The following is a 24,881-nucleotide window of genomic DNA, read 5'->3' as shown; positions in this document are numbered from 1 at the left end:
CAGCGCCCATCAGTTTATGGTGTGGAGTGCCTACATTTTTGGATGCCTATATTTTGGACACTTGGTGTCTCTTCAGCAGCACACATACTAAATTTTGGATGCCCAAAATAATTTGGATACCTGAATGTTGGGACATCCAAGATAATTCTGACATCCAAATTTTGGACGACTAGATTTTTTTGTGGCGGCTTTAGCTGGATGCACATTTTTCAGATGCTTATTCAGTGTACTGATAGACTGATGGCGCTTATGTCTAAGAAACCTAAGCGCCTTACCCTCTGTGCTGGTATCTCAGCTGAGCATTCCCTATAATGAGCCAGTGTGCTTGGAGGCTCAAGAGGAATTGCCTTCATCTGATTTTATTAAGATCCAAGACCATGTTGATTTAGGAACACTCAGCACAAAAGATGACACTTCTACAGGCAGGTCACTTGATTCTATTAGGTTTGAGGAACATAATACTCGTGTTTTGGTTCTGTTAGTGAGTCAAGAAAATATCAGTGAAATTCTCCTTTCCAATTCTGCGTAACAATGAGGATGACAACAATGGGATAGGCCTTGTAGGGAAATGGCCCTTTTGAAAGATGATTTGAAGACTTCAAGTTGACCATGGGGAAACTAGAATGGACTGGCCTCAGCACAGGATACAGAGGTAACCTCAACATGTGCCCACATGGGAGCTGGTGAAACTTGTCTCATCTGGGTTCTCGGAGTAATGAATCATGAAAATCCGCTATGTTAGAGTCTCTGCTCAGAGCCTGGCACTTATACCTTCAGCACTTGTTGTGAGGCGTGAGTCTTTGCTCTGACTCAAATAGGGAGATGAGACTAGGCCTGAACTCTTGTATCTATCCTTGGAACAAGGCATTGAAGAGGCTGAGGATCTCTTTGATAATGTCTTCAGCTTCTTCAGCGCTTCATTCCAAGGACGACTGTGGTCAGTTTCGCAGGCCATGTGTCAAGCCTTCAAGTTTATATTTTGGAGCTGGACTTCATTTCACAAACAAAGTAGGTGTGAAGATTATCTTTCTGTGACTGAATCACTCTGGGCGACATCCAGGAACAGATTTCACAGCCATCAGTGTCATGTGCCTTCCCAAAGCAGATGTAAGCACACTTTGTGACAGTCAGTGATGTACTCTTTTTATGTGCACTTGGGCAGTATTTTAAGCTGTTGGCCTGCTTCTCTGGCATATGCGGAACAATGCTGACACAAAATCAAAAGAAGAAAAATATTCTTCTCCAGAGAAAAAATGTCTGTGAGAGAAAAATGGAGGCCTACCTCACATTCTATTTCTTCCTGAAAATCAGAGGTAGGTGGGGGCAAGATTGAGTTTAGAAAGAATACTATAGAAGATAATAAAACTTAATGAAAGGCTGGCAAAACTTAACTAGGGAAGTAAGAAGAAAAAATAAAGTTTTAAGCCAAAGCAAGGAAGAAAAATTCAGCTAGAATAATGTTAGCTATAACTAAAATTAATTTGTACATAACTCTACTTACTGTTATAATGGCAACCATAATACTTTGCTCAAGAAGGACTGTACCAGAAAGCTCTAGAAAGTTAGTTTGTCAGTGACTAGCAACAGGACTAAAGTTATTCTATTACTAATATCAGAGTTAACTGCAAGTTGTTCTAAATCACTTATTGACTTTTGAAAAATTTCTAATGGGGGTAATAATCTATATCAAATAAATAAGACTGGGGTGTGTGGGAATCAAATACCAGTGACTACTTGCCCAGGAACCACTTCTCATATTTATTTTATTTATATTCTCATATCTTCTCAGATCAAGCAAGTGACCTTTACAAATTCACAATTATAAATTTAGTATTAAAATAAAACCTAAAATTACATACAGGATTATTTCTCACAATTATAAACTTACAATGGAATTCAAATCTTAAAACTATGAAGTGCACGATTAATTCAAGTTCTCAGTCAACTTACCACATACAAGTACACACAGACAGCAATAGTTTAACACTCAAACAAATTCTTTTTTAGTATTTAAGAACTCTTTCCCACCAAGTCCAACTTACCCACTAGCAGATGCAGCTTCTGTTGTTAGCACTCCCTCAGGAAAGGCCTGAATGGGAGCCCCCATCATGCACAGTACTCTGTACAGCTGCACAACTCACATACCCCGAAATCTGTCCATGGGAATGTTCTAATCTTAATGCATTTGTAATAGTGACTCTTCTGAAATGGGTCAATATTGAATAGGGGAAGTTTCTCTTATTCACTTCCTTAAACATTCAAGATTAAGTTGCCTCTTGATTCAGAGAATAACCGCATTTGTGTAGTTTTTCACCAATAAGTAAATAGAAGGAATCAAAACCACTTATTTTTCTCTAAGTAAGTTATCAACAACTCCTTTCCACTCATTTAAAGAAGTATTTGAGGCACAGTGGTGAAAATCATCACCTGCTTACTACATTACAGGAATAAATTTGCAAGATAAACACAAAAAGCTCTCTCATAATGCTCCCATGCAGTAATTTGATCAAGTCTCCATACCCACACATTGCTCTCAGTGTATTTCTGAAGTGGAATAATATAAAGCAGGCTGGATTTTGTTGGGATGAAAGGTGTTACTAAGATGTAAATTACTAGTTATCTTTTTGCAGATGATAGCAAATGTTGCTTACCTGTAACAGGTGTTCTCACAGGACAGCAGGATGTTAGTCCTCACATATGGGTGACATCACAGGATGGAGCCTTCTACAGAAAACTTTTCTGTCAAAGTTTCTATAAAGCTTTGACTGACACTGGCAAACTGGGCATGCTCAGCCTGCAATTATCCCTGTGAGCCACAGATGTCTCCCTCAGTCTTGTCTTATAGCTAAAAGCGCAAGCGAAACTAAAATAAAAGTAAAAACGTATACGGACCCAACTCTGTGGGGTGGTGGGTGGGTTTCGTGAGGACTAACATCCTGCTGTCCTGTGAGAACACCTGTTACAGGTAAGCAACATTTGCTTTCTCACAGGACAAGCAGGATGGTAGTCCTCACATATGGGCGAGTACCAAGCTGAGGATGCCCGAGAGTGCACCAAATGCACCCAAGACGCGCAAAAGGCGCAGTGACGGGGGTGAAATTTGGAACGGAGGGCATCCTGAAACCCTTAATGGGTTGGGGGAAGGATGTTGGGTAGTTAAACCGAAAAGAAGAGGAGTAGACGGACTGGTCAAACATGGAGCATGCCGGCTAGTCATACTTAAGCAATAATGGCTGCGAAGGTATGGAGAGCGCTCCAGGTTGCAGCCTGATAAATACAAGCAGCGCCGGCTGAAGGGAAGCTATTGAGGCTGGGACGGACGCAACAGAGAGTGGTTACACACAGTGTTGTAGTGAAATGCCTGCTTGTTGGTAGAAAGAGAGATACAAACCATCAATTCAGAGGAATAGGTCTGTTTGCCCACTGGCACTCGCAGCTTGTCTCTTGCCACAGAAGGAAAGAGTTAGGTGTAATTCCTATGGAGTGCAGTGCAGTCTAGATAGAATGCAAGTGCACTATTACAGTCCAAGGAGTGGAAAAAACCCTCTCGCTGTGGGGAGAGAGAGGTGTTGGAAAAATGAGCAGAGTATACTCTGAGTAAGGTGAGATGCAACGTCTACCTTAAGAAGGATATGAAGTTGAATATGTAAAACCACTCGGTCACGGAGGAACGCAGGGTCGGATGAGTATGTAACAAGGTGTGTAACTCACTGACTCTGTTGGCAGAAGCGACGTTTATGAGGAAAAGAATTTCCCATGCTAAACTGTGAAATGAGAGGAATGGAAAGGCTCGAACGGAGAACTTATGAGACTTATAAGCATGAGATATAGGTTACATTCCGTGACTAGTGAAAATAGAGGCGGCTTGATCAGTGGAGAATCCATGGTAAGCTGACTCAGAAGGGGTTTACCATTAATCGGATATCCCCACTCCCAAACGATACACCACTTGGAACAGAGGTTTACCTACGTGGAGGCTGTCTGGGGAGCAGAATCCGAGGGAGCAAGAGAAAAGAGTGGTGTAGAAAAAGGAAAAAGGGTAATACCCTTTTGTATGTGTCATGTGGTAAATCATGCCATTTTGAATGGTAGGATTTATGTGTGGAAGGTTTTGTGATGCTACCAGTACCTGAGAACATCAGTCTACGATTTGAGACTAACTTGTGAGAAGGCGAATTGGTTACTGGTGTGATAGATTGAGAAGTATGGAAAGCATACTGATCTCGGCCAGGACGTGGGTCTGAGGAACAGTGAACCCCGTCCCGGTTCAGCATTAGAAGAGTGCTGGCTATGAAAGGCAGCAGAAGAGACACATTTAAGAGGCCCTTGATGGAAGAAAGGCGTCTATGGGAACGCATTGGAAACATGTGTAGGGAGTAGAATCTGTGCACCGTATGGTTCGATTCGGATGCAGAGGGCAAGTTCGGTTGACCTCAGCACTAGAGGATTTTTCTCGCTACACATGTAGTCCGAGACCATTCGAGAGGATGGACACCTATATGGAGAAGGTTTGCTAGTGCGTTCAGTAAGTGTCTTAGATAAGTGGCCCGAGGATGCATAGAGTGAGCAATTTCAAGGGGAGAGCTGCACAGCTTCCTTGCAGAGCAGCTAAGAGGTTGGGTGTGTTTGTGTGTTGGAAAGCACATTGTCCCTATGCTGTCTGTCTGTATGCACAAAGATTTGTACGTCGATGGCATCCATCCGGGCAATGATGGCACCGATGAAACCCAAGGAAAAATCAATGCCATGGATGAAAAACATGGATGGCACAGATAGAAACGATGCAGGGACCGATGGCATCAGATTACCATGGGGGGAGGGGTACCGATGGCATATAAGAATCCAGGACGGTCTGAAGGGGGTACCGACGGTAGCGATGGGGCATCGACTGAGCGAGGGTACCGAAGAATCGAAGGACCTGAATATACAGGGGCCCTGGTAGCAACAGAAACCGTGGAAGTCCCTGTCCCACTAGCGCTAATAACCAGGCAGAGTGTCACAGAGGGACACTCGCAAGCTATGTGTGGCTAACTGAAAACAGGGAGAGGGAAGGCCGCAGTCAGTTGGCAGGCCAGTGAGGTGACAGGAACCTACCAAAAAACAGGGCATAGTACTCACCGAGCATCTAATAAATGTACGCGAAGGGAGACCCATGCAGGGAAAAAGTGTTTGTGAAGAAACGTTTAAGTGTGTCCGTGTGGAAAAAGTATTATAATTTCTCACAGAGCTCCTAACCGCTATGCTTATTGCAGAGTGGAAAAAAGAAGACTGGGGGAGACACCTATGGCTCACAGGGATAATTGCAGGCTGCGCATGCTCAGTGCACTCAGTGTGGCAGTGTCAGTCAAAGCTTTATAGAAACTTTGACAGAAAAGTTTTCCATACAGGGCTCCATCCTGTGATGTCACGCATATGTGAGGACTACCATCCTGCTTGTCCTGTGAGAAACTAAGATCTGTAACAAAGTGGACACGCCGGAAGGAGTGGAGAGAATGAGACGGGATTTAAGGAAGCTGGAAGAGTGGTCGAAGATGTGGCAGCTGAGATTCAATGCCAAGAAGTGCAGAGGCATGCATATAGGGTGTGGAAATGCGAAAGAACTGTATTTGATGGGGGGTGAAGGACTGATATGCACAGAGCAGGAGAGAGACCTTGGGGTGCTAGGGGCTGAGCGCACTGTTTAACCCGCTGTCAGATGCGGGTTAAATAGGTGCTAATCTACCCCCTAATGCATTAGGGGGATTAGCGCCTATTTAACGCACATCCAATGCAGAGTGAATGAGTTAGTGCTCATCACATGCAAATGCAAAAAGATAAATGTACGTCTCAGACGCACATTTATCACTCAGCTATTAACGCCTGCCTGGAGCAGGCGTTAATAGCTGAGCACATTGAAAAGAAGTACAGAAAAGCAGAAAAAACTGCTTTTCTGTACTTTTTTTTTTAAGTTAAAAAAAAACCAAACAAAACTCGGCAGACCGCTGTGCTATGACGACTGACGCCGGTAAACTTGGCGTCGGTTTTCATAACTGGCAGTCTGGCAGTAATGAAAATCGCCGCCAATAAACGCGGCAGCCATTTTCATTACTGGCAGAGAGACAGGTTATGAAAACCGAGGCCGAGTTTACCGGCGTCGGTCTTCATTACCGGCAGCCGCGGCGGGCCGCGTTAGCAAGGAGGCGCTAAGGTCGCCCAAGCGACCCTAGCATCTCCTTCGTAGCGCGACCCCCTAATTTACATATTACATGGTGCCCCCTTGTGGGTGCCATGCGTGTGTTTTTCAGTGCCCACTTTCCGCAAAGATTATAGCATCGGCCCCATAGTGTCTAACGATCTGAAGTCGACAAAACAATGTGACAAGGCATAGCTAAAGCCAGAAGAATGCTGGGCTACATAGAGAGAGGAATATCTAAGTAAGAGAAAGAAAGTGATGATCCCCTTATACAGGGCCTTGGTGAAGCCTCACCTGGAGTACTGTGTTCCGTTCTGGAGACCATATCTCCAGGGGGACAGAGACAGGATGGAGGCAGTCCAGAGAAGGGTGACCAAAAAGGTAGAGGGTCTACATAAATTGACTTATGAGGAGAGATTGAAGAACCTAAATATGTATACCCTGGAGGAGAGGAGGAGCAGGGGTGATATGATACAGACTTTCAGATACTTGAAAGGTTTTAATGATCCATGGTCAACAACAAACCTTTTCCTTTGGAAAAAAATCTGTAGAACTAGGGGTCACGATTTGAAACCCCAGGAAGGAAGACTTAGAACCAATGTCAGGAAGTATTTCTTCATGGAGAGGGTGGTGGATGCCTGGAATGCCCTTCTGGAGGAAGTGGTGAAGACTAAAACTGTGAAAGAATTCAAAGGGGCATGGGATAAACACTGTGGATCCATAAAAGCTGGAGGATGGGAATGAAGAGAAGAGCCATGGCTTACTCAATAAGCCTTCACATGGTTAATGCAACTCCAACATTGCTCTCTGCTTCAATGGCAAAGGGAAATGTGGAAGAGAGGATTTGTATTCAGACAACAACCAACAATGAGTGAACTACACAGTCTAGGTAAACAAATAAGCATGGGGATAGCTTGCTTATTGCAGCGGTTACTACCCTAAACCAATTAAGCTTGATACTTCACTTTGAATGCATATATAGCATTGCTCTCTGCTTCAATGGCAGGGGGAAATATGGAAAAGAGGATTTACATTCAAACATCCAACAAGACATTGATCTGTGCAATCTGGGTAAACAAGCATTGGGGTAGCTTACATGATGCGGCAGTTACTACCCTTAATCATTAAGCCTTATGATTTACCAATGATGCAACTCCAACATTACTCTCTGCATCAACGGCAGAGGGTGGCAGGAAATTTGAATCAAACAGTTACCAACAAGGGCCCTGAATTTGGTGGTCGGTGAAACAAAAGTATGGGAAAATAAGTATAGGGGCTTGCTGGACAGACTGGATGTACATTTGATCTTTTTCTGCCGTCATTTCTATGATTTTATGATTGTTATTGCAGCTGCTGAGATTTAGGCATTCATGTTATTATTATTATAAAATGGTTGGTAAAATTTGAAGTCAAAGGGCATATCAAATGAAGTTACTCTTTTACCTGTAGCTTTCTGATGATCGCATCAATCTGCTCAATGAAATGGGTGGCAACCATGTCAGCAGCTTTACCGGGGCTAAGAGACACCAGCTCCTACAAAAGTACACACTATTTTAAAAGCAAAAAACAGAGAATATACACTAAAGCAGTACTATCAAAATAGTTTTAAAATGTAAGTCAGAAAAAACAACAGCATGCACATACATTTCATTCCAATTGCATCCCAGTTTATTAAGAGAAACAGCTCTGAAGTATCTGGAAGCTCCACCTGCTTAATTATTGCAACTGTTAACCTAAGCAAATGTGGATGATGACATAATGAAGAGAGAGACCTCTTTATTAAAAATGAACAACAAACTGGAAAGGCAAATGTTGCTTACTTGTAACAGGTGTTCTCACAAGAGAGCAGGATGTTAGTCCTCACATATGGGTGACATCACAGGATGAAGCCCAATCACGGAACACTTTTGTCAAAGTTTCCAGAATTTGACTGGCCCCTACTGGGCATGCCCAGCATGGCACTAACCCTGCAGCCAACAGGGATCCCCCTTCAGTCTTGTTTAAAAGCTACAGGTAGTGCCGAAAAATAAAATAAGAAAATGTTACGAACCCAACACCGCGAGGTGGTGGGCGGGTTTCGTGAGGACTAACATCCTGCTGTCCTGTGAGAACACCTGTTACAGGTAAGCAACATTTGCTTTCTCACAGGACAAGTAGGATGGTAGTCCTCACATATGGGTGAGTACCGAGCTGAGGATGTCTGAGAAATGCACCAAATGTACCCAGGTGTGCAAGGCACCAGGACTGGGATAAAAATTTGGCCTAGGGCATCCTGAACCCTAAATGGGTTGGCACGTCACGTTGTAAATAGGTTATGAAGGACAGAATGACCGAAGATGGAATCTTGTCTTCCGGCCTTGTCCAAGCAATAGTAGGCTGCAAAGGTGTGGAGAGAACTCCAGGTGGCAGCCCTGCAAATGTCAGGAAGCGGCACCGATCGTAGGTGTGCTACTGAAGTCGCCAGGGCCCTTACAGAGTGTGCTTTAACACGGTCTTGAAATGGAATGCCCGCTTGCTGATAGCAAAAGGATATGCAGTCCGCCAACCAGGAGGAGAGAGTCTGCTTACCCACAGGCTGCCCCAATTTGGTGGAATGGAAAGAGACAAATAGTTGAGTGCTTTTCCTGTGGGCAGCTGTACGGTCTAGATAGAACGCTAGAGCCTGTTTCCAGTCAAGGGTATGCAGAGCCTGCTCTCCTGGATTGGAATGGGGTCTGGGAAAAAAGGTAGGTGGTATAATGGATTGATTGAGATGAAACTCCGATACTACCTTAGGTAAGAATTTAGGGTGAGTGCGGAGTACTGCCTGGTCCTGCAGAGGTTTAGTGTAAGGCGGATAGGTAATTAGGGCCTGTAATTCACTAACTCTGCGAGTGGAAGTGATTGCCAAAAGGAAAATCACTTTCCATCTGAGATAGCGAAGATCACAGGATTGAAGAGGCTTGAATGCTGGTTTCATGAGCCGACCCAAAACCAGATTGAGGTCCCAAGAAGGGGCTGGAGGACGCAGTGGAGGCTTGAGGTGAAGCAAGCCCTTCAGAAAATTGTTACAAGGGGTTGTACTGATATGGGTACATCCCCGACACCTTTATGGAAGGCGGCTACTGCACTGACATGCATTCTGATGGAAGACATTTTTAGACTTGACTCTGATAAGTGCCAGAGATAGTCCAAAAACTTTGTGATTGGACCGGTAAAGGGGTCAAGGGACTGAGAAGAGCACCATGACAAACCTGTTCCATTTGTAAGAGTAAGATTTTCTCGTGGAAGGCTTCCATGAAACAATCACGACATGGGAAACTGGGTCAGAAAGGTTAAGTGGTTGAAGGATTAATCTTTCAACATCCATGCCGTCAGGGACAAGGCTTGAAGATTGGAGTGGCGGAGGCACCCGTCGTTTTGAGTGATCAGAAGCGAGTCCTTTCCCAAGGGAATGTGCCTGCCAATGGAGAGATCCTGGAGTATTGGAAACCACACTTGGCGTGGCCAGTGAGGTGCTATGAGGATCATGGTTCCCTTGTCCTGACGTAACTTCATGAGAGTCTTCGAGAGAAGAGAAAGTGGAGGGAATGCATAAAGTAGACCAGTTGCCCACGAGAGGGAGAATGCGTCTCTTGGCTGAGAGTGTTTGCTGCTAATGAGAGAGCAGAAGTTCTCTCTTTGCGGTTTTGAGGAGACGCAAAGAGATCTATTTGAGGATATCCCCATTGTTGGAAGATGGAGTTCGCTACTGAGGGGTTGAGAGACCACTCGTGCGGTTGAAAGATGCGACTCAGCTTGTCTGCCAACACATTGTCCACTCCCGGCAAGTAGGTGGCCCTGAAGTACATCGAATGGGAGAGAGCTTCCGCCCATATCTGTGCAGCTTCCTGACATAGAAGGAAGGAGCCCGTACCTCCCTGTTTGTTGATGTACCACATAGCCACCTGGTTGTCCGTCTGGATCAGGATAACTTGATTTGAGAGGTGATCCTGAAATGCCCTGAGAGCATATCTGATTGCTCGAAGCTCCAGGAAATGTATTTGGTGTTTGGCTTCCTCTGGAGACCAAGATCCTTGTGTCTGCAGATTGACCACATGGTCTCCCCAGCCGAGGTTGGGAGCATCGGTGGTGAGAGTTAATTGAGGGTCTGGAGCCTGAAAGGACAAGCCTTGGAGGAGATTGATCTGATTTTTCCACCAGGCAAGAGACTGATGGAATGAGTCAGTTACGTGGACAATGGTCGACAGGGGCTGAATGCTTTGAGTCCATTGAGACCTTAGAGTCCACTGCATGACTCTCATGGCCAAACGGGTCATTGGTATAACCTGTACTGAGGATGCCATGTGTCCCAGGAGGATGAGAAAGTGGCGTGCAGTCGCGGAGTGCTGAGACTGCAGCTGGTGTGCAAGAGACACGAGGGTGAGAGCTCGCTGTCGAGGCAGAAAAGCCTTTGCCTGCAAGGTGTCCAAGTCTGCCTCAATGAACGACAAGGTTTGAGAAGGGACTAAGTAGGATTTGTCGTAGTTGACGAGAAATCCTAATGAAATTAGAGTGTGAAAGGTTACATTGAGGGACGACAGAGCAGCTTGCTGAGTGTGAGCCCTGATTAACCAATCATCTAGATAGGGGTAGACGTGACCACCTTGAGTCCTGAGGAAGGCTGCAACTAGGAGGCATTTTGTGACGACTCGTGGCACAGACACTAGGCTGAATGGAAGCACTCGGTACTGATAGTTCTTGGGGCCTACTAGAAACCTCAGGTATTTGCGATGAGATGGAGTTACCGCAATATGAGTGTATGCGTCCTGGAGGTCCAGAGAGCAGAGCCAGTCTCCTCTTGTAGAAGAGGAAGAAGCGAGCCTAAGGTTACCATCTTGAATTTCTCTCGCTGGAGGTACTTGTTGAGGGCCCATAGGTCCACAATAGGGCGAACGCCTCCCAATTTTTTGGTGATTAGAAAGTACCGGGAATAGAATCCTAGGCCGTGCTGAGAGTAGGGTATGGGTTCTATTGCCTTGGACTGGAGAAGGAGAGAGACCTCTTGATCCGAGAAGGATGGAGTGATCATATGTTCTCCACGTCGGTAGAGGTGGAGAGTCCGATGGCACGGAGAGAAAGTTCAGATGGTAACCCTCAGCAATTATCACCAGTACCCATTGGTCTGAGGTGATTGAGTGCCATATGTTGTTGAAGTGGCACAGTCGATCTCCCACTGGTATGCGAGGCAATGGAAGCTGGCTGCTGCTCTCTAGGTAGAAGTCAAAAACCTGAAGCAGGACCTGGCAGAGGAGCTGCTTGCGGTTTTTGTTTCCGTGTCTGACGAGACTGGGCTTTTTGAAAAGGTCTCGTGGAACGGGATCTGGTTGGTGGCGGGTAGGACTTCTTCGGGCGGAAGAAGGACTTCTTAGAGTCCTTTCGGAAGTGCTGTTTTGAAGAGTAGTCAGAAGGCATCAGAGAGAGCTGTCTTAGGGTCTCATGATGGTCCTTAAGTTCCGCCACTGTCCATTGAATCTGTTCGCCAAACAGATTATCTCCTACACAGGGTAGGTTGGATAACCTGTCTTGTACCTCAGGGCGAACGTCGGAAGACTTGAGCCAGGCCCATCTCCTTGCCGAAAAAGCGGCTGCAGATACCCTAGTAGCAGTGTCAAAGATATCGTAAGATCATCTGATCTCATGCTTGCCTGCCTCAAAACCCTTGTTTACTAAGGTTTGGAGCTGATCTTGAAATTGCTGAGGCAGGGAGTCTGTCAAATCTTGTATCTTCTTAAAAATGACCCTATTATATTGGGTCATATAGAGCTGATAAGCGGCAATTCGGGAGATGTGCATTGATCCTTGGAAGACACGGCGACCAATGGCATCTAGAAACTTCTGTTCCTTGCCAGGGGGAAAAGAAGTGTGAGGCTTTGATCTCTTTGATCTTTTATGTGCAAATTCTACCACTACAGATTGGTGATCCAATCGAGGTTTTTGAAAACCCAGAGCTGACTGCACGAAATAGGTAGTGTCAGCTTTTCTGTGGACTGGAGCAATGGAGCCAGGATCTCCAGGATCTCCAGTTCTTCTTGAGGAGATCCAGAAGAAGCTGGTGGATAGGGATGGAGGTTATTTCCTTGGGAGCATCCAGGAATTGTAGCAACTCCATCATCTGATGTCTATCATCCTGTTCAGTCTGTAATTAGAAGGGAACCAATTCAGACATTTCCTTCATAAAATTTATAAAGGAAAGGTCCTCTGGAGGAGAACGCTTTCTACTTTCAGTGGGTGAAGGAAAATCATTGGTGTCTGGGGAGGAATCATCAGTCAAGGTATCATAGGGATCAGCACCTGCCCTTCTAGGAACTAGAGGACGACGGGGTGGTGAGATACCAGAGGGTCCTACCCTAGGCTCCGAAGGAATCGAAGGAATAATTGGAGGCACCGATGAAGGTATCAAAGGCACCGGCACAGGCATCGAGGGCATCGATGGATGGCTCAGTGGCACCGACGGGCATATCGGCACCAATGGTTGGACCAGTGGCGATGGATGTATCGGCATCGATGGCTAAGGTAGAACTCCCGATGGAGGGATGCGGAATGGTGTTTCTCCTCCCGATGACAGAGTAAGTGGGGAGGGCACTGGAGCCATCGGCGACCCAGGGTCCATCGGTGGAAAAGCGGCAATGAGCGCTTCCATCCTGGAGAGCAGCGGTGCCAACGCTGCCTTAATCGGGTCGGTGGTTGGTTCCACAATCGGTACCGGAGAACCTGGAGTCGTTGCATCACCTTGTTGATGGCCTCCTGAACCATCCGGTCCAGTTCTTCTCAGAGACCTGAAGCAAGCAGCCCCGGCTCCGGAACAGAAGAAGGAGGCAGAGACATAGCTGGAGGAACCACCATTAAAGGCGGAGTCGCCACTCCCGATACCCTGTCGGGTGAGGGTTGCCTCCGTGACCTGGCCGCTGAAAAGGTTGGTGCCTTTTCTGGATGGGGTTTCTTCGACGGCGGCTCGGTCGATGATTTTTCTCCCTCGATGGTCCGAGACTTTCGATGTCGATGGTGAGGTTTGTCTCTGCGATCCCCTCGGTCCTGAGGGGATCGCAGAGAGTGTCAAAGGCCGAGATATCGTTGATGCCGGACGGTCATTGGCCGGTGGCCGATGCTGGCGCGAAGTTGACAGAGCCGGTTCTGACGACGTCCATGCAATGGACGGAGTCGGGGTTTGAGCATGGAAGAGAAGTTCCATCTTCTCCATTCTGGCCTTGCGACCTTTTGGTGTCATTAGGGCACATTTGGTGCAGGTCAAGACATCGTGTTCTCGTCCAAGACACATTACACAGACTTTATGGGGGTCTGTAATGGACATGGTGCGATTACAGTCCGGGCATCGACGGAACCCCGATGCCATGGCCATGGAAAAAATTGAGCTGTGGTACAGTCGACGGCCAGTAGGCCGCGAGGGGCAAACTCGACGGTAATCGACGGAGAACGGGTAAAAACTTACCTGAGTACCTGCGGCTTGAAAAAGTTAAAGGAGGGATCCCTGTGGGGCAAATTAACTTTTATTAATTCCGTGAGGAAAATTCCTGTCAGGAATCTCTGCAGAGCTCCTTAATCACAAGGCTACTGCTGCGCGGAAAAAAGAAGACTGAAGGGGGACCCCTGCTGGTTGCAGGGTTAGTGCCATGCTGGGCATGCCCAGTAGGGGCCAGTCGAAGTTCTGGAAATTTTGACAAAACTGTTCCGTGATTGGGCTCCATCCTGTGATGTCACCCATATGTGAGGTCTACCATCCTGCTTGTCCTGTGAGAATATATGAAATAAAATATATTTTGCTATAAAAACAAATGAGAATCAGAAGGAAAAGCAACAGAGGGCGGAACATAAGCATGATATAGGTAAGGTGATATTTCAAGGAGAACGGGTAGGCCACTTATCTGGCATACACAGTAGGGGCATACAGTATGTACTATGCATTTTCCCATAGATGCACAATGTGAGAAGTGCCTTCATGAATCTGATCCATAATCATGCCTATAACAAAAGGGCACCAGGAGGTAGAATGAGATTTCTATATGAAGAAAAAGTGGTCTAGAAGTTAGAGGAATGGGCTGGGAACCAAGGAAAACCGGGTTCAAATCCCACTTCTCCAGCACTGACGTTCCCCTTGCGACATGGGGCAGGTTGCTATCTCCCCACTGCCTCCGGTACCAATTTAGATTGTAAGCTCTTTGGTGCAGGGATGTATTGTACTTGAAAAAGATGTAAACTGCCTTGAGCTAAAATTGAAAAAAAAAGCAGTTTAGAAATACAAAATATTTTTCTATAACATGGAGATATCTTTCACTCCTCCAACAGTAAGAACTTCTAAATCCTCAGGATGTGTGATAAATAAAAGTAGAGAATCAGAAAGGACCCAGTAAATGCCTCTTGTCTGTAGAGAAGGATACTATACCTCGATGTTTCCCATGGCTTTATTCCATGTGGACTGTTTCTCTTCAGCACTGTACCCGGGAATAGATAAGATGTTGTGTATATAGTTGAAAACATCTTCCTTAAAAACACAAAAAAAGTAAAACAGTTTGAAATGACCTGTTTTATGGCTAAAAGCAATGGCCTTAACTCAGTCCTTATCTTCCTTATCTGCTGCTGACAAGGTTGATCACCACCTACTCCTTGATATTCTGTCCTCACTTGGATTTTGGGACTCTTTCCTGTCTTGTTTCTCTTATCTCTCCCATCACACTTTTAATGTTTTTTTCTGGTAGGTCCTCCTCTATTGCCATCCCATTATCAACTGGTGTACCTCAGGGTTCTGTCCTGGGCCCTCTTCACTTTGTATGCTAATTCATTTGGTGCTCTGATTCTTCTCATGGTTTTCAATACCATCCTTATGCTGATTCCCAGATTTACCTCTCTATTTCATCAGGAAACCAGTCCCAGATCTCAGTCTGCTTGTCTGACATTGCTTACTGGATGTCCCACTGCCACCTTAAATTTAACATGGTCAAGACAGTAATCCTTATCTTTCCCTCAAAGCCAACATTTCCTCTTCCTCCTTTCTCTATTTCTGTGGACAACACTGAAATCCTCCCAGTCCCCTTAGCCCATAATCTTTCTCTACACATATCGAAAACACTGTTAAAATGTGCCGTTTCTTTCTCTATATCACCACCAAAATCCATTCCTTTCTTTCTGAACATACCTCCCCCGCTCAGACTATTGCAACCTGCTCCTCCCAGTGAACCATCTCTTTCCACTACAATCTATACAAAATTCAGCTGCAAGACTTATCTTTTGCCAAAGTCATAACACCCTCTTTTCATCATTACATTAGCTTCCAATCCATTCCCGCATACAGTTAAAACTCCAACAAGAGCCTTCACTTCGTAGTTCCTCACCACCTCTCCTCTCATATCTCTCTACATCCCTCCTCGTGCATGCCACTCATCAGGTAAGTCACTCCCTATCTATACTCTTCTCCTCTATGACTAATTCCAGACTCTGCTTTCCACCTGGCTGCACCATATGCTTCGAATAGACTTCTTGAGCTGGTGCGTCATGCTCCCTCTCTCTAGCCTTATTTAAATCCGGTCTAAAAACACACCTTTTTGAGGCTGCTTTTAAATCTTAACCCCTGATTATCCTGATTACAGCCTCATTAATTTTTAACCATTGTTTTAATAAATGAAATTCCCAAAGTCTATTTTGCCCTATAAGCTTGTCTAAATTAGATTGTAAGCTCTATTGAGAAGGGACTCTGTTATATGTTTTTGTACAAGAAATAGTAGTACTTCATTAGAGCCACTCTCTCACTACCAGATTTCTTTTATGCAGAATCACAGTTACCTCATTAATCTAAGTGAAGGCTTATTTTCATATTAAACTTTACATTTTAATTTCACATATACTGTTACTTATATTTCCTATTTAGAAAGTAGAAATAAATTGGTACAAGCTTCTCTCAGGCGATAAGCTTAGAATTGGTCCCACATTTAGAGTTCTGTCAGCAGAAGGTAATGAAAACAGATTCTGCCAACTTTGCTGATGATATTTAAAGAAGAATTTGGTAGAAGCAAAGTTGGGACTAGAAATTGCATCCTCAGTAAATGGAATCTGAATTAGAAATATTTCACTATATTATGCATTGCTTAGGTTTATCTTCTCTGTTATTTACAGCAAGGGCATGATGGAGTTAAGAATCTAATTGTATCAAAGATATTATATTCCCAGTTCCAGTTTGAGGTTTCTTGTTCCATATCATGACCACAAATTTTATACCTGTCTAGAGGACAAGCTTGCCTCAGAAACAAACTTAATCATATCTGAAAACACAAGCAGCACATCCAATATTTTACCTTTCTCACAGGGTCTTTTAAGTAGCAATCGATTATTTTGTCGTACTGATGCTTTCGTTCATACATGAACTCACAAATTTGGTAGCTGTAAAGCAACATATTTTTGCCGTTAAAAAAATAAGGGAATGGTTGTGTCCATACTTTATCAGCCTTATATGGCCAATTATTTCCATTTGAGCAGAAATATTTCATTCTCAGATGATGGAAAATGTAATTTGATAAAGTTTTTCAGATACTGTGTGTTATACTTTCCTCTTATTACTATTACAAGTTGCTCATTTCACATTTTCTGCCCACATAACTAGAGAGGGAAGAGGAATTTACAGGGTTTTGTTTTTTTAAATAGAATTTTCCTGAACATTAGCAGTAACAGAGCTTCATGTAAGAGTCTCTTATTAACAGTGAGAAAAGACCAAAATAGTACTATACAAATACATCAAGAAAGAACAGGTACCAAAAAAATAAAGTTAACAAGTCTACATAAATTAAAGGATAATCATATAACTTTCTATGGGTCCATCAAAATAATGTCCACTGTTTTAATCATCTTATTAGTGTGATTCAAAAGATCTTAAAAAATGTTTATATCAAAATAAATGACAAACAAGAGTCCAAAAAACATTCCAAAGATCTGACTCACCAAGATTTTTTCCCATAGACAAAGAATAGAAGAAAAGACTTAATGAATCAGGCCCTTAGTGATATATTTAGAAAAAGAAAAATTTTAAACAAATGTGGAGATCACAGTATTAAACCCATCTTCATTGTAGACTTCTCCAGGGCTGATTTGAATGAAGGGAAATAAAACCAGTCATATCTTGAAGGAAAAGAACAGATAATATGTAAGGAAAATCCCCATCTAAGTGGAAGGCCAAAATCCAGTCCAACCTGGGTCGTGTTTCAACGCAAATATCTGCATCAGGAAGAAGAATCAAATATATCTGAGGCATCCATAGATTCTTCAGGCTAAATTGCTGTATACAAATAGACTCAAAAGATGCCAAGGCAGTTTTAAAAAAGTGAATCAGTCAATTACAAAATTGTATCACCAGTTCCCAGCCACAAAGAAGCATGTTAGTCCCAATGTAAAAACTCTTATAGGGAGTGTGAAAAGAAATATCCAGTCATTAAAAAAAGATCAATTAACATTCTCTCAAAAAGGCACCCTCCTAAACCTTGAAAAAAAAAATTTATATAGGCTCACCAAAAGCTATGGGGCGGATTTTAAAAGCCCTGTGCACGTAAATCCTTCCGGATTTTCGCGCGCCGGTGCACCTATTTTGCATAGGCCGCCGGCGCGCGTAAAGCCCCGGGACGCGCGTAAGTCCCGGGGCTTTCTAAAAGGGGCGTGTCGGGGGCGTGGCCGGAGTGACGCAGCATTTTGGGGGCGGCGACGCGCGTGACGCGGCGTTTCGGGGGCGCAATGTGGGCGTGGTTTCGGCCCGGGGGTGTTTCGGGGGCGTGGCCGCGGCCTCCGGACCAGCGCCCCCGGGACCGGAACACGAAGCGGGGCTGCCGGCTGGCGCGCGCAAAGGTAGGGGGGGGGTTTCCTCAGTGATGGGAAAATTAATGGAGACTGCTGAAAGAGAGGATAGTGGGATGCTGGAATCGAGGCAGCATGGATTCACCAGGGAAAGGTCCTATCAGACAAATCTGATTTTTTTTTATTGGATGACTAGAGAATTGGATCAAAGAAGAGCACGTGATGTGATTTACTTGGATTTCAGGAAAGCTTTTGATATGGTCCCACATAAGAGGCTTGTGAATAAAATGAGAAGTTTGGTTGTAGGTGCTAAGGTGGTGATTTGGATTACAAATTGGCTGACAGAAGACAACGTGTAACAGTAAATGAAACCCATTCTGAAGAGAGTACCTGTGATAAGTACTCTCTTCAGAATGGGAAAAAAAAAATCACACTATTTATTGTTTATGCTTTATGGTGATACCAGTCTCCCAGTTTTAGTTTATGTTAGCTTTAGTTGTTCCAAGTCAAATATTCCTCGTTCTATGTAATAGCATTCTTACATGCATGTTAATGTTAAAATGTAAACCGAATTGATTTGTAACTCTGTTACATGAATTTCAGTATATAAAAATGCTAAATAAATAAATAAAATAAGTGGAGTATCTCAAGGATTGGTTTTGGGTCTAGTTTTGTTCAATGTCTTCGTAAGCAACACTGTGGAGTGGTTAGATGGAAGTTTGTTTTTTTGTGGATGATACTAAGATTTGCAACAGAGTGGACATGCCTGAAGAAGTAGAGAATGAAAAGCAATTTAAATAAACTTGAAAAGTGGTCAAAGATTTGGTAGCTGAGATTCAATGCCAACAAAAGAAAGTCATGCACATGGGTGTGTAATACAAGAGAACCGATGGGACAGGGGAGGGAGGCGGAAGACTAATATGCATGGACCGGGAGAGGGACCTTAGGGTGATTGTGACTGGTGATCTGAAGGCAGCGAAGCATTGCGACAAGGCAGTAGTAAAAGCCAGAAGGATGCTGGGCTGTATATAGAGAGGAATAACCAGCAGGAAAAAGAAAGTGATATTGCCCTTGTAAAAGTCCTTGGTGAGGCGTCTCCTAGAGTACTATGTTTAATTCTGGAGACTGTCTCGCAAAGGGGACAGAGAGAATGGAAAAGGGCCAGAGGAAGGTAACCAAAATGGTGTGGGGTCTGTTTCATAAGACCTATGTGAAGAGGCTGTACAGTCCCTGAAGCAGCAGCCCGCGAAACGTGGACACGTTGGACTCATCTCCGGATTTTGGACATTGAAAGCGTGATAGCATCGCACCAGGCAAAACTTCAGATCCTGGACTTTGAAGTGCGACAGCGCTCCCTTAAGGAAAGTACCGTTTTTTATTGAAAATTATCAAAAAACTTAAAAAACTGCTCAGTACATGGTTATGGACCGATGATTAAATAAAAACCCGCAAGCGGTAAAAATTACAAATCTGAAATACTTGCAAACCGCGGGAAATATGAGGGTCCAATATTAGTAATTAACAGTTTTTTTCACTAAAAATTGTAAAAATTGGCTGATACAACATGATTGTTTACAAGTGTACCCTTGTTTCGTTGTATATTAGATAGACAGATTGTGTGTAGATTTCAATTACCCCAATATTGTCTGGGTAAATGTAACATCAGGACTTGCTAGAGACAAAGTTCCTGGATGTAATAAATGATTGCTTCATGGAGCAATTGGTTAAGGAACCAACAAGAGAGGGAGCTATCTTAGATTTAATTCTTAGTGGAACCCAGGATTTGGTGAGAGAGTTAATGGTGGTGGGGCCACTTGGCAACAGTGATCATAACATGATCAAATTTAAACTAATAACTGGAAGGGGGGCAATAAGTAAATCTGCAGCTCTAACACTAAACTTTCAAAAGGGAAACTTTGATAAAATGAGGAAAATAGAAAAAAACTGAAAGGTGCAGCTACAAAAGTTAAAAGTATTCAACAAGCTTAGACATTGTTTAAAAATACAATCCTAGAGGCGCAGTCCATACGTATTCCACACATTAAGAAAGGTGGAAAGAAGGCAAAACGATTACCATCATGGTTAAAAGGTGAGGTGAAAGAGGCTATTTTAACCAAAAAAAAAAAACCTCCTTCAAAAATTGGAAGAAGGATCCATCTGAAGAAAATAGGATAAAACATAAGCATTGAAAAGTTAAGTGTAAAACATTGATAAGACAGGCGAAGAGAGAATTTGAAATGAAGTTGGCCATAGAGGCAAAAACTCATAATAAAAACTTTTTTAAATATATCCGGAGCAAGAAACCTGTGAGGGAGTCAATTGAACCATTAGATGACCGAGGGGTTAAAGGGGCTCTTAGGGAAGATAAGGCCATTGCAGAAAAACTAAATGAATTCTTTGCTTCCGTGTTTACTAATGAGGATGTTGGGGAAATACCAGTTCCGGAGATGGTTTTCAGGGGTGATGAGTCAGACGAACTGAAGTGAACCTGTAAGATGTAGTAGGCCAGATTGACAAACTAAAAAGTAGCAAATCACCTGGACCGGATGGTATGCATTCTAGGGTACTGAAGGAACTAAAAAATGAAATTTCTGATCTATTAATTAAAATTTGTAATCTATCATTAAAATCATCCATTATACCTGAAGACTGGAGGGTGGCCAATGTAAGCCCAATATTTAAAAAAGGCACTAGGGGCGATCCGGGTAACTATAGACCCTTGAGCCTGACTTCAGTGCCGGGAAAAATAGTGGAAACTATTCTCAAGATCAAAATCGTAGAGCATATAAAAAGATATGGTTTAATGGAACACAGTCAACATGGATTTACCCAAGGGAAGTCTTGCCTAACGAATCTGCTTCATTTTTTTGAAGGATTTAATAAACATGTGGATAAAGGTGAACCGGTAGATGTCGTGTATTTGGATTTTCAGAAGGCGTTTAACAAAGTCCCTCATGAGAGGCTTCTACGAAGACTAAAAAGTCATGGGATAGGAGGCAATGTCCTTTTGTGGATTACAAACTGGTTAAAAGACAGGAAACAGAGAGTAGGATTAAATGGCCATTTTTCCTTGTGCGCGCGCGGCTTAGGCGCGCCGGCGTCTGCTGCGCGCCGCTCTTTGCCGGATCTTATAGGGCTTCCTGCTTCCGGTTTTTCTGGTCCCGCCTCCTGACGTCAGCGGGGTCTCCGTTCTCGGGCACCGTCGGATTCGGGAGAGCAGAGCTACCACGAGTCCCGGGATCCCTTAGCTGTTTTTCTCGGAGGGTGAGTCTCAGCAAGCTGTCCTTACGCTCTCAGAGTAAGGAACGCTCTCTGCCCGATCTTATAGGGCTTCCTGCTTCCGGTTTTTCTGGTCCCGCCTCCTGACGTCAGCGGGGTCTCCGTTCTCGGGCACCGTCGGATTCGGGAGAGCAGAGCTACCACGAGTCCCGGGATCCCTTAGCTGTTTTTCTCGGAGGGTGAGCCTCAGCAAGCTGTCCTTACGCTCTCAGAGTAAGGAACGCTCTCTGCCCGATCTTATAGGGCTTCCTGCTTCCGGTTTTTCTGGTCCCACCTCCTGACGTCAGCGGGGTCTCCGTTCTCGGGCACCGTCGGATTCGGGAGAGCAGAGCTACCACGAGTCCCGGGATCCCTTAGCTGTTTTTCTCGGAGGGTGAGTCTCAGCAAGCTGTCCTTACGCTCTCCCAGGGGTTAGAGACACTACTGACCAACAGGACATCCCCAACTCCATTAACAAGACCAGAGGTGGTAACATTGGAAAACCTTTGGGAGATGATGGCTGGAATGATACAAAATATAAAAGGCTTGGAAAATAAAGTTGATTCGCTAAGTAAGGGACATCAACAGGAAGTTTTTCAAACCCAGAAACAAATTAAAGAATCTTCTGAGAGAATTAAAAAACTTGAATTAAATGAGAAAAAACATCAAGATTTTCATATAACCTTAATTAAAGATAGAGAAAATATAGTTAAGAGAATTGAAGCCATCGAAAACAATTCCAAGCGCTTAAATTTAAGAATCTTAAACTTCCCCAGAATAATTGGGGAAGCCCCTTTAGTTTCCTTGAAAAAATTTCTAAGCGAGAGTCTTGGTTTTGTTGATGATGAGCCTTTAACTGTATTAAACTGTTATTTTTTACCTAGACCTAAAAATATTCCGCCACAGGAAGCTAATCAAATGTTTCAGGGAAACTTGACAAACTTCCTGGAAGACTCTCAGGCTCAAGTGATTGAAAGGGGGACATTATTGGCAAGTTTTTCCACAATTAATGACGTCAATATATTAATGAAAAGATATTTTGCCAAATACCCCATCAATCACTATGGCCAGAACATAAAAATTTTCCCAGACCTAGCTGCATCAACACAGGTGAGACGGAAAGCCTTTTTAGGCTACCGCCAAGATGTGATTGCCCTAGGATTTTCCTTTAAGTTGAGATTTCCATGTAAATGTACGATTGCTAAGCAAAATGAAGTTTATATTTTTTCCACGCCTGAACATTTAAAAAATTTCCTAGAAACACGTCAAATAGCTACTTCATCTCCCTTGTCCAATGTTAATTAGAATATAAAGGTACGCAGGTTTCTGAAATAGCCCTGATATTGATGGTAACATGTTTTGAATAATCTCCCAAATTTGTGTGTTATACCGCATTTCTCTCAAGATTGAATTGAGATTAATGGTTTAGGTTGTTATAATATTATTATTTTTGATTTTTTTTTACTTGTTGTTAAATTCTACGCTGAACCATTTTAATTTTGTGTTTCTAGTGTAAATCATGATTGTGATTCATCAGAAAATTAATAAATAAAGTATTTAAAAAAAAAAAAAAAATGGCCATTTTTCTCAGTGGAAAAGGGTAAACAGTGGAGTGCCTCAGGGATCTGTACTTGGACCGGTGCCTTTCAATATATATATGTAAATGATCTGGAAAGGAATACGACGAGTGAGGTTATCAAATTTGCGGATGATACAAAATTATTGAGTAGTTAAATCACAAGCAGACTGTGATACATTACAGGAGGATCTTGCAAGACTGGAAGATTGGGCATCCAAATGGCAGATGAAATTTAATGTGGACAAGTGCAAGGTGTTGCATATAGGGAAAAATAACCCTTACTGTAGTTACACGATATTAGGTTCCATATTAGGAGCTACCACCCAGGAAAAAGATCTAGGCATCATAGTGGATAATACTTTAAAACCGTCGGCTCAGTGTGCTGCAGCAGTCAAAAAGGCAAACAGAATGTTAGGAATTATTAGGAAGGGAATGGTTAATAAAACGGAAAATGTCATAATGCCTCTATATCACTCCATGGTGAGACCACACCTTAAATACTGTGTACAATTCTGGTCGCCGCATCTCAAAAAAGATATAGTTGCGATGGAGAAGGTACAGAGAAGGGCAACCAAAATGATAAAGGGGATGGAACAGCTCCCCTATGAGGAAAGGCTGAAGAGGTGAGGGCTGTTCAGCTTGGAGAAGAGACGGCTGAGGGGGGATATGATAGAGGTCTTTAAGATCATGAGAGGTCTTGAACGAATAGATGTGACTCGGTTATTTATACTTTCGAATAATAGGAGTAGGGGGCATTCCATGAAGTTAGTAAATAGCACATTTAAGACTAATCGGAGAAAATTCTTTTTCACTCAACGCACAATAAAGCTCTGGAATTTGTTACCAGAGGATGATGTTAGTGCAGTTAGTGTAGCTAGGTTCAAAAAAGATTTGGATAAGTTCTTGGAGGAGAAGTCCATTAACAGCTATTAATCAAGTTTACTTAGGGAATAGCCACTGCTATTAATTGCATCAGTAACATGGGATCTTCTTAGTGTTTGGGTAATTGCCAGGTTCTTGTGGCCTGGTTTGGCCTCTGTTGGAAACAGAATGCTGGGCTTGATGGACCCTTGGTCTGACCTAGCATGGCAATTTCTTATGTAATGAGGACAAGAGCAGCAAATTAATTTAAAAAGGCATGGGATAAACATTGTAGATCCCTAAAGGCTTGAGGTTGGTAATGAAGAAAAGGGGTAATCTGTGTTAACTTTAGGTATAACATTTCTTCATGTGAGTAACCTGCATATAACAGCAGCTACCTTAACAGAACACATGGGGGTAACCTGTATGGTGCAGCAGTTACTACCATTAATAGGATGCATGGGAGTAACATGCACCGAACAGCAGTTACTGCTTTTTACAGAACACATGGGGGTAACCTGTATGGCACAGCAGTTTCTACATTTTATAGAACACCTGCACAATACGGCAGTTACTATCATAAGCAACTTGCTGGGCAGACTGGATGGAATATTGGTCATTATTTGCCATCACTGCAATGTTACTATGCAATAAAGCTTCGTTTTCTTAAGATTCAACCACAAATTACTTTTCCCCAGTCAACATTGTACAGCTTGTAAGTAGATTATTACAGACTTAATAGCTGAAGGTAAACGAATCAACCAAGAAAATTAGCTATATATCATCAGCACAGATTTTAAAATCAACACTAAAAGAGGACAATACAAAATAAAAGGGCAAAATATACAGATTAGACAGAATAGAAGTGAGGGCCAACCCCTGCGAGATACCTATAGAAACAAGTTTCCAAGATGATCTGGCCTGGCAGAAAGTATCGCTGTAATACAAAGAATTCTCTCACCTAAACCAAGTGAATGCAATCTGCAAAAAAGAATAGAATGATCCACACAATTAAAAGCAGAAGAGATGTCCAATGAAATCCTGACTTACCCTAATCAAGATGTAAAAAACGATGGTTAGATAGAGACAATAATAAGGTGTCCGTGCTATGGTTATCATGGAAGCCATACTGATTTGAATGTAGAATCAAATTCCTGTACAAAACCCATAAGCCTCAAAAGAACAAGTCGTTCTAAAATCTTAGCC

General features: G+C 43.3%; 1 protein-coding gene across 5 annotated transcripts in view; it reads right to left on the bottom strand.

Annotated features, from left to right (window-relative positions):
- VPS8 (VPS8 subunit of CORVET complex) overlaps positions 1–24,881 on the bottom strand; it is an 818,099-nt gene that overhangs the window by 422,597 nt on the left and 370,621 nt on the right. For all 5 annotated transcript variants that reach the window (XM_029606199.1, XM_029606197.1, XM_029606196.1 and 2 more), the window contains 3 exons: positions 16,495–16,579; positions 14,592–14,690; positions 7,616–7,705 (listed from right to left, as the gene is read on the bottom strand). In XM_029606199.1, coding sequence (XP_029462059.1) covers positions 7,616–7,705; positions 14,592–14,690; positions 16,495–16,579 — 274 coding nt within the window. The remainder of the gene's footprint in view (positions 1–7,615; positions 7,706–14,591; positions 14,691–16,494; positions 16,580–24,881) is intronic.

This window comes from Rhinatrema bivittatum, chromosome 6 (genome assembly GCF_901001135.1).
Source record: "Rhinatrema bivittatum chromosome 6, aRhiBiv1.1, whole genome shotgun sequence".
Lineage (NCBI taxonomy): Eukaryota > Metazoa > Chordata > Amphibia > Gymnophiona > Rhinatrematidae > Rhinatrema > Rhinatrema bivittatum.
This window is presented reverse-complemented; position numbering and strand designations above follow the sequence as displayed.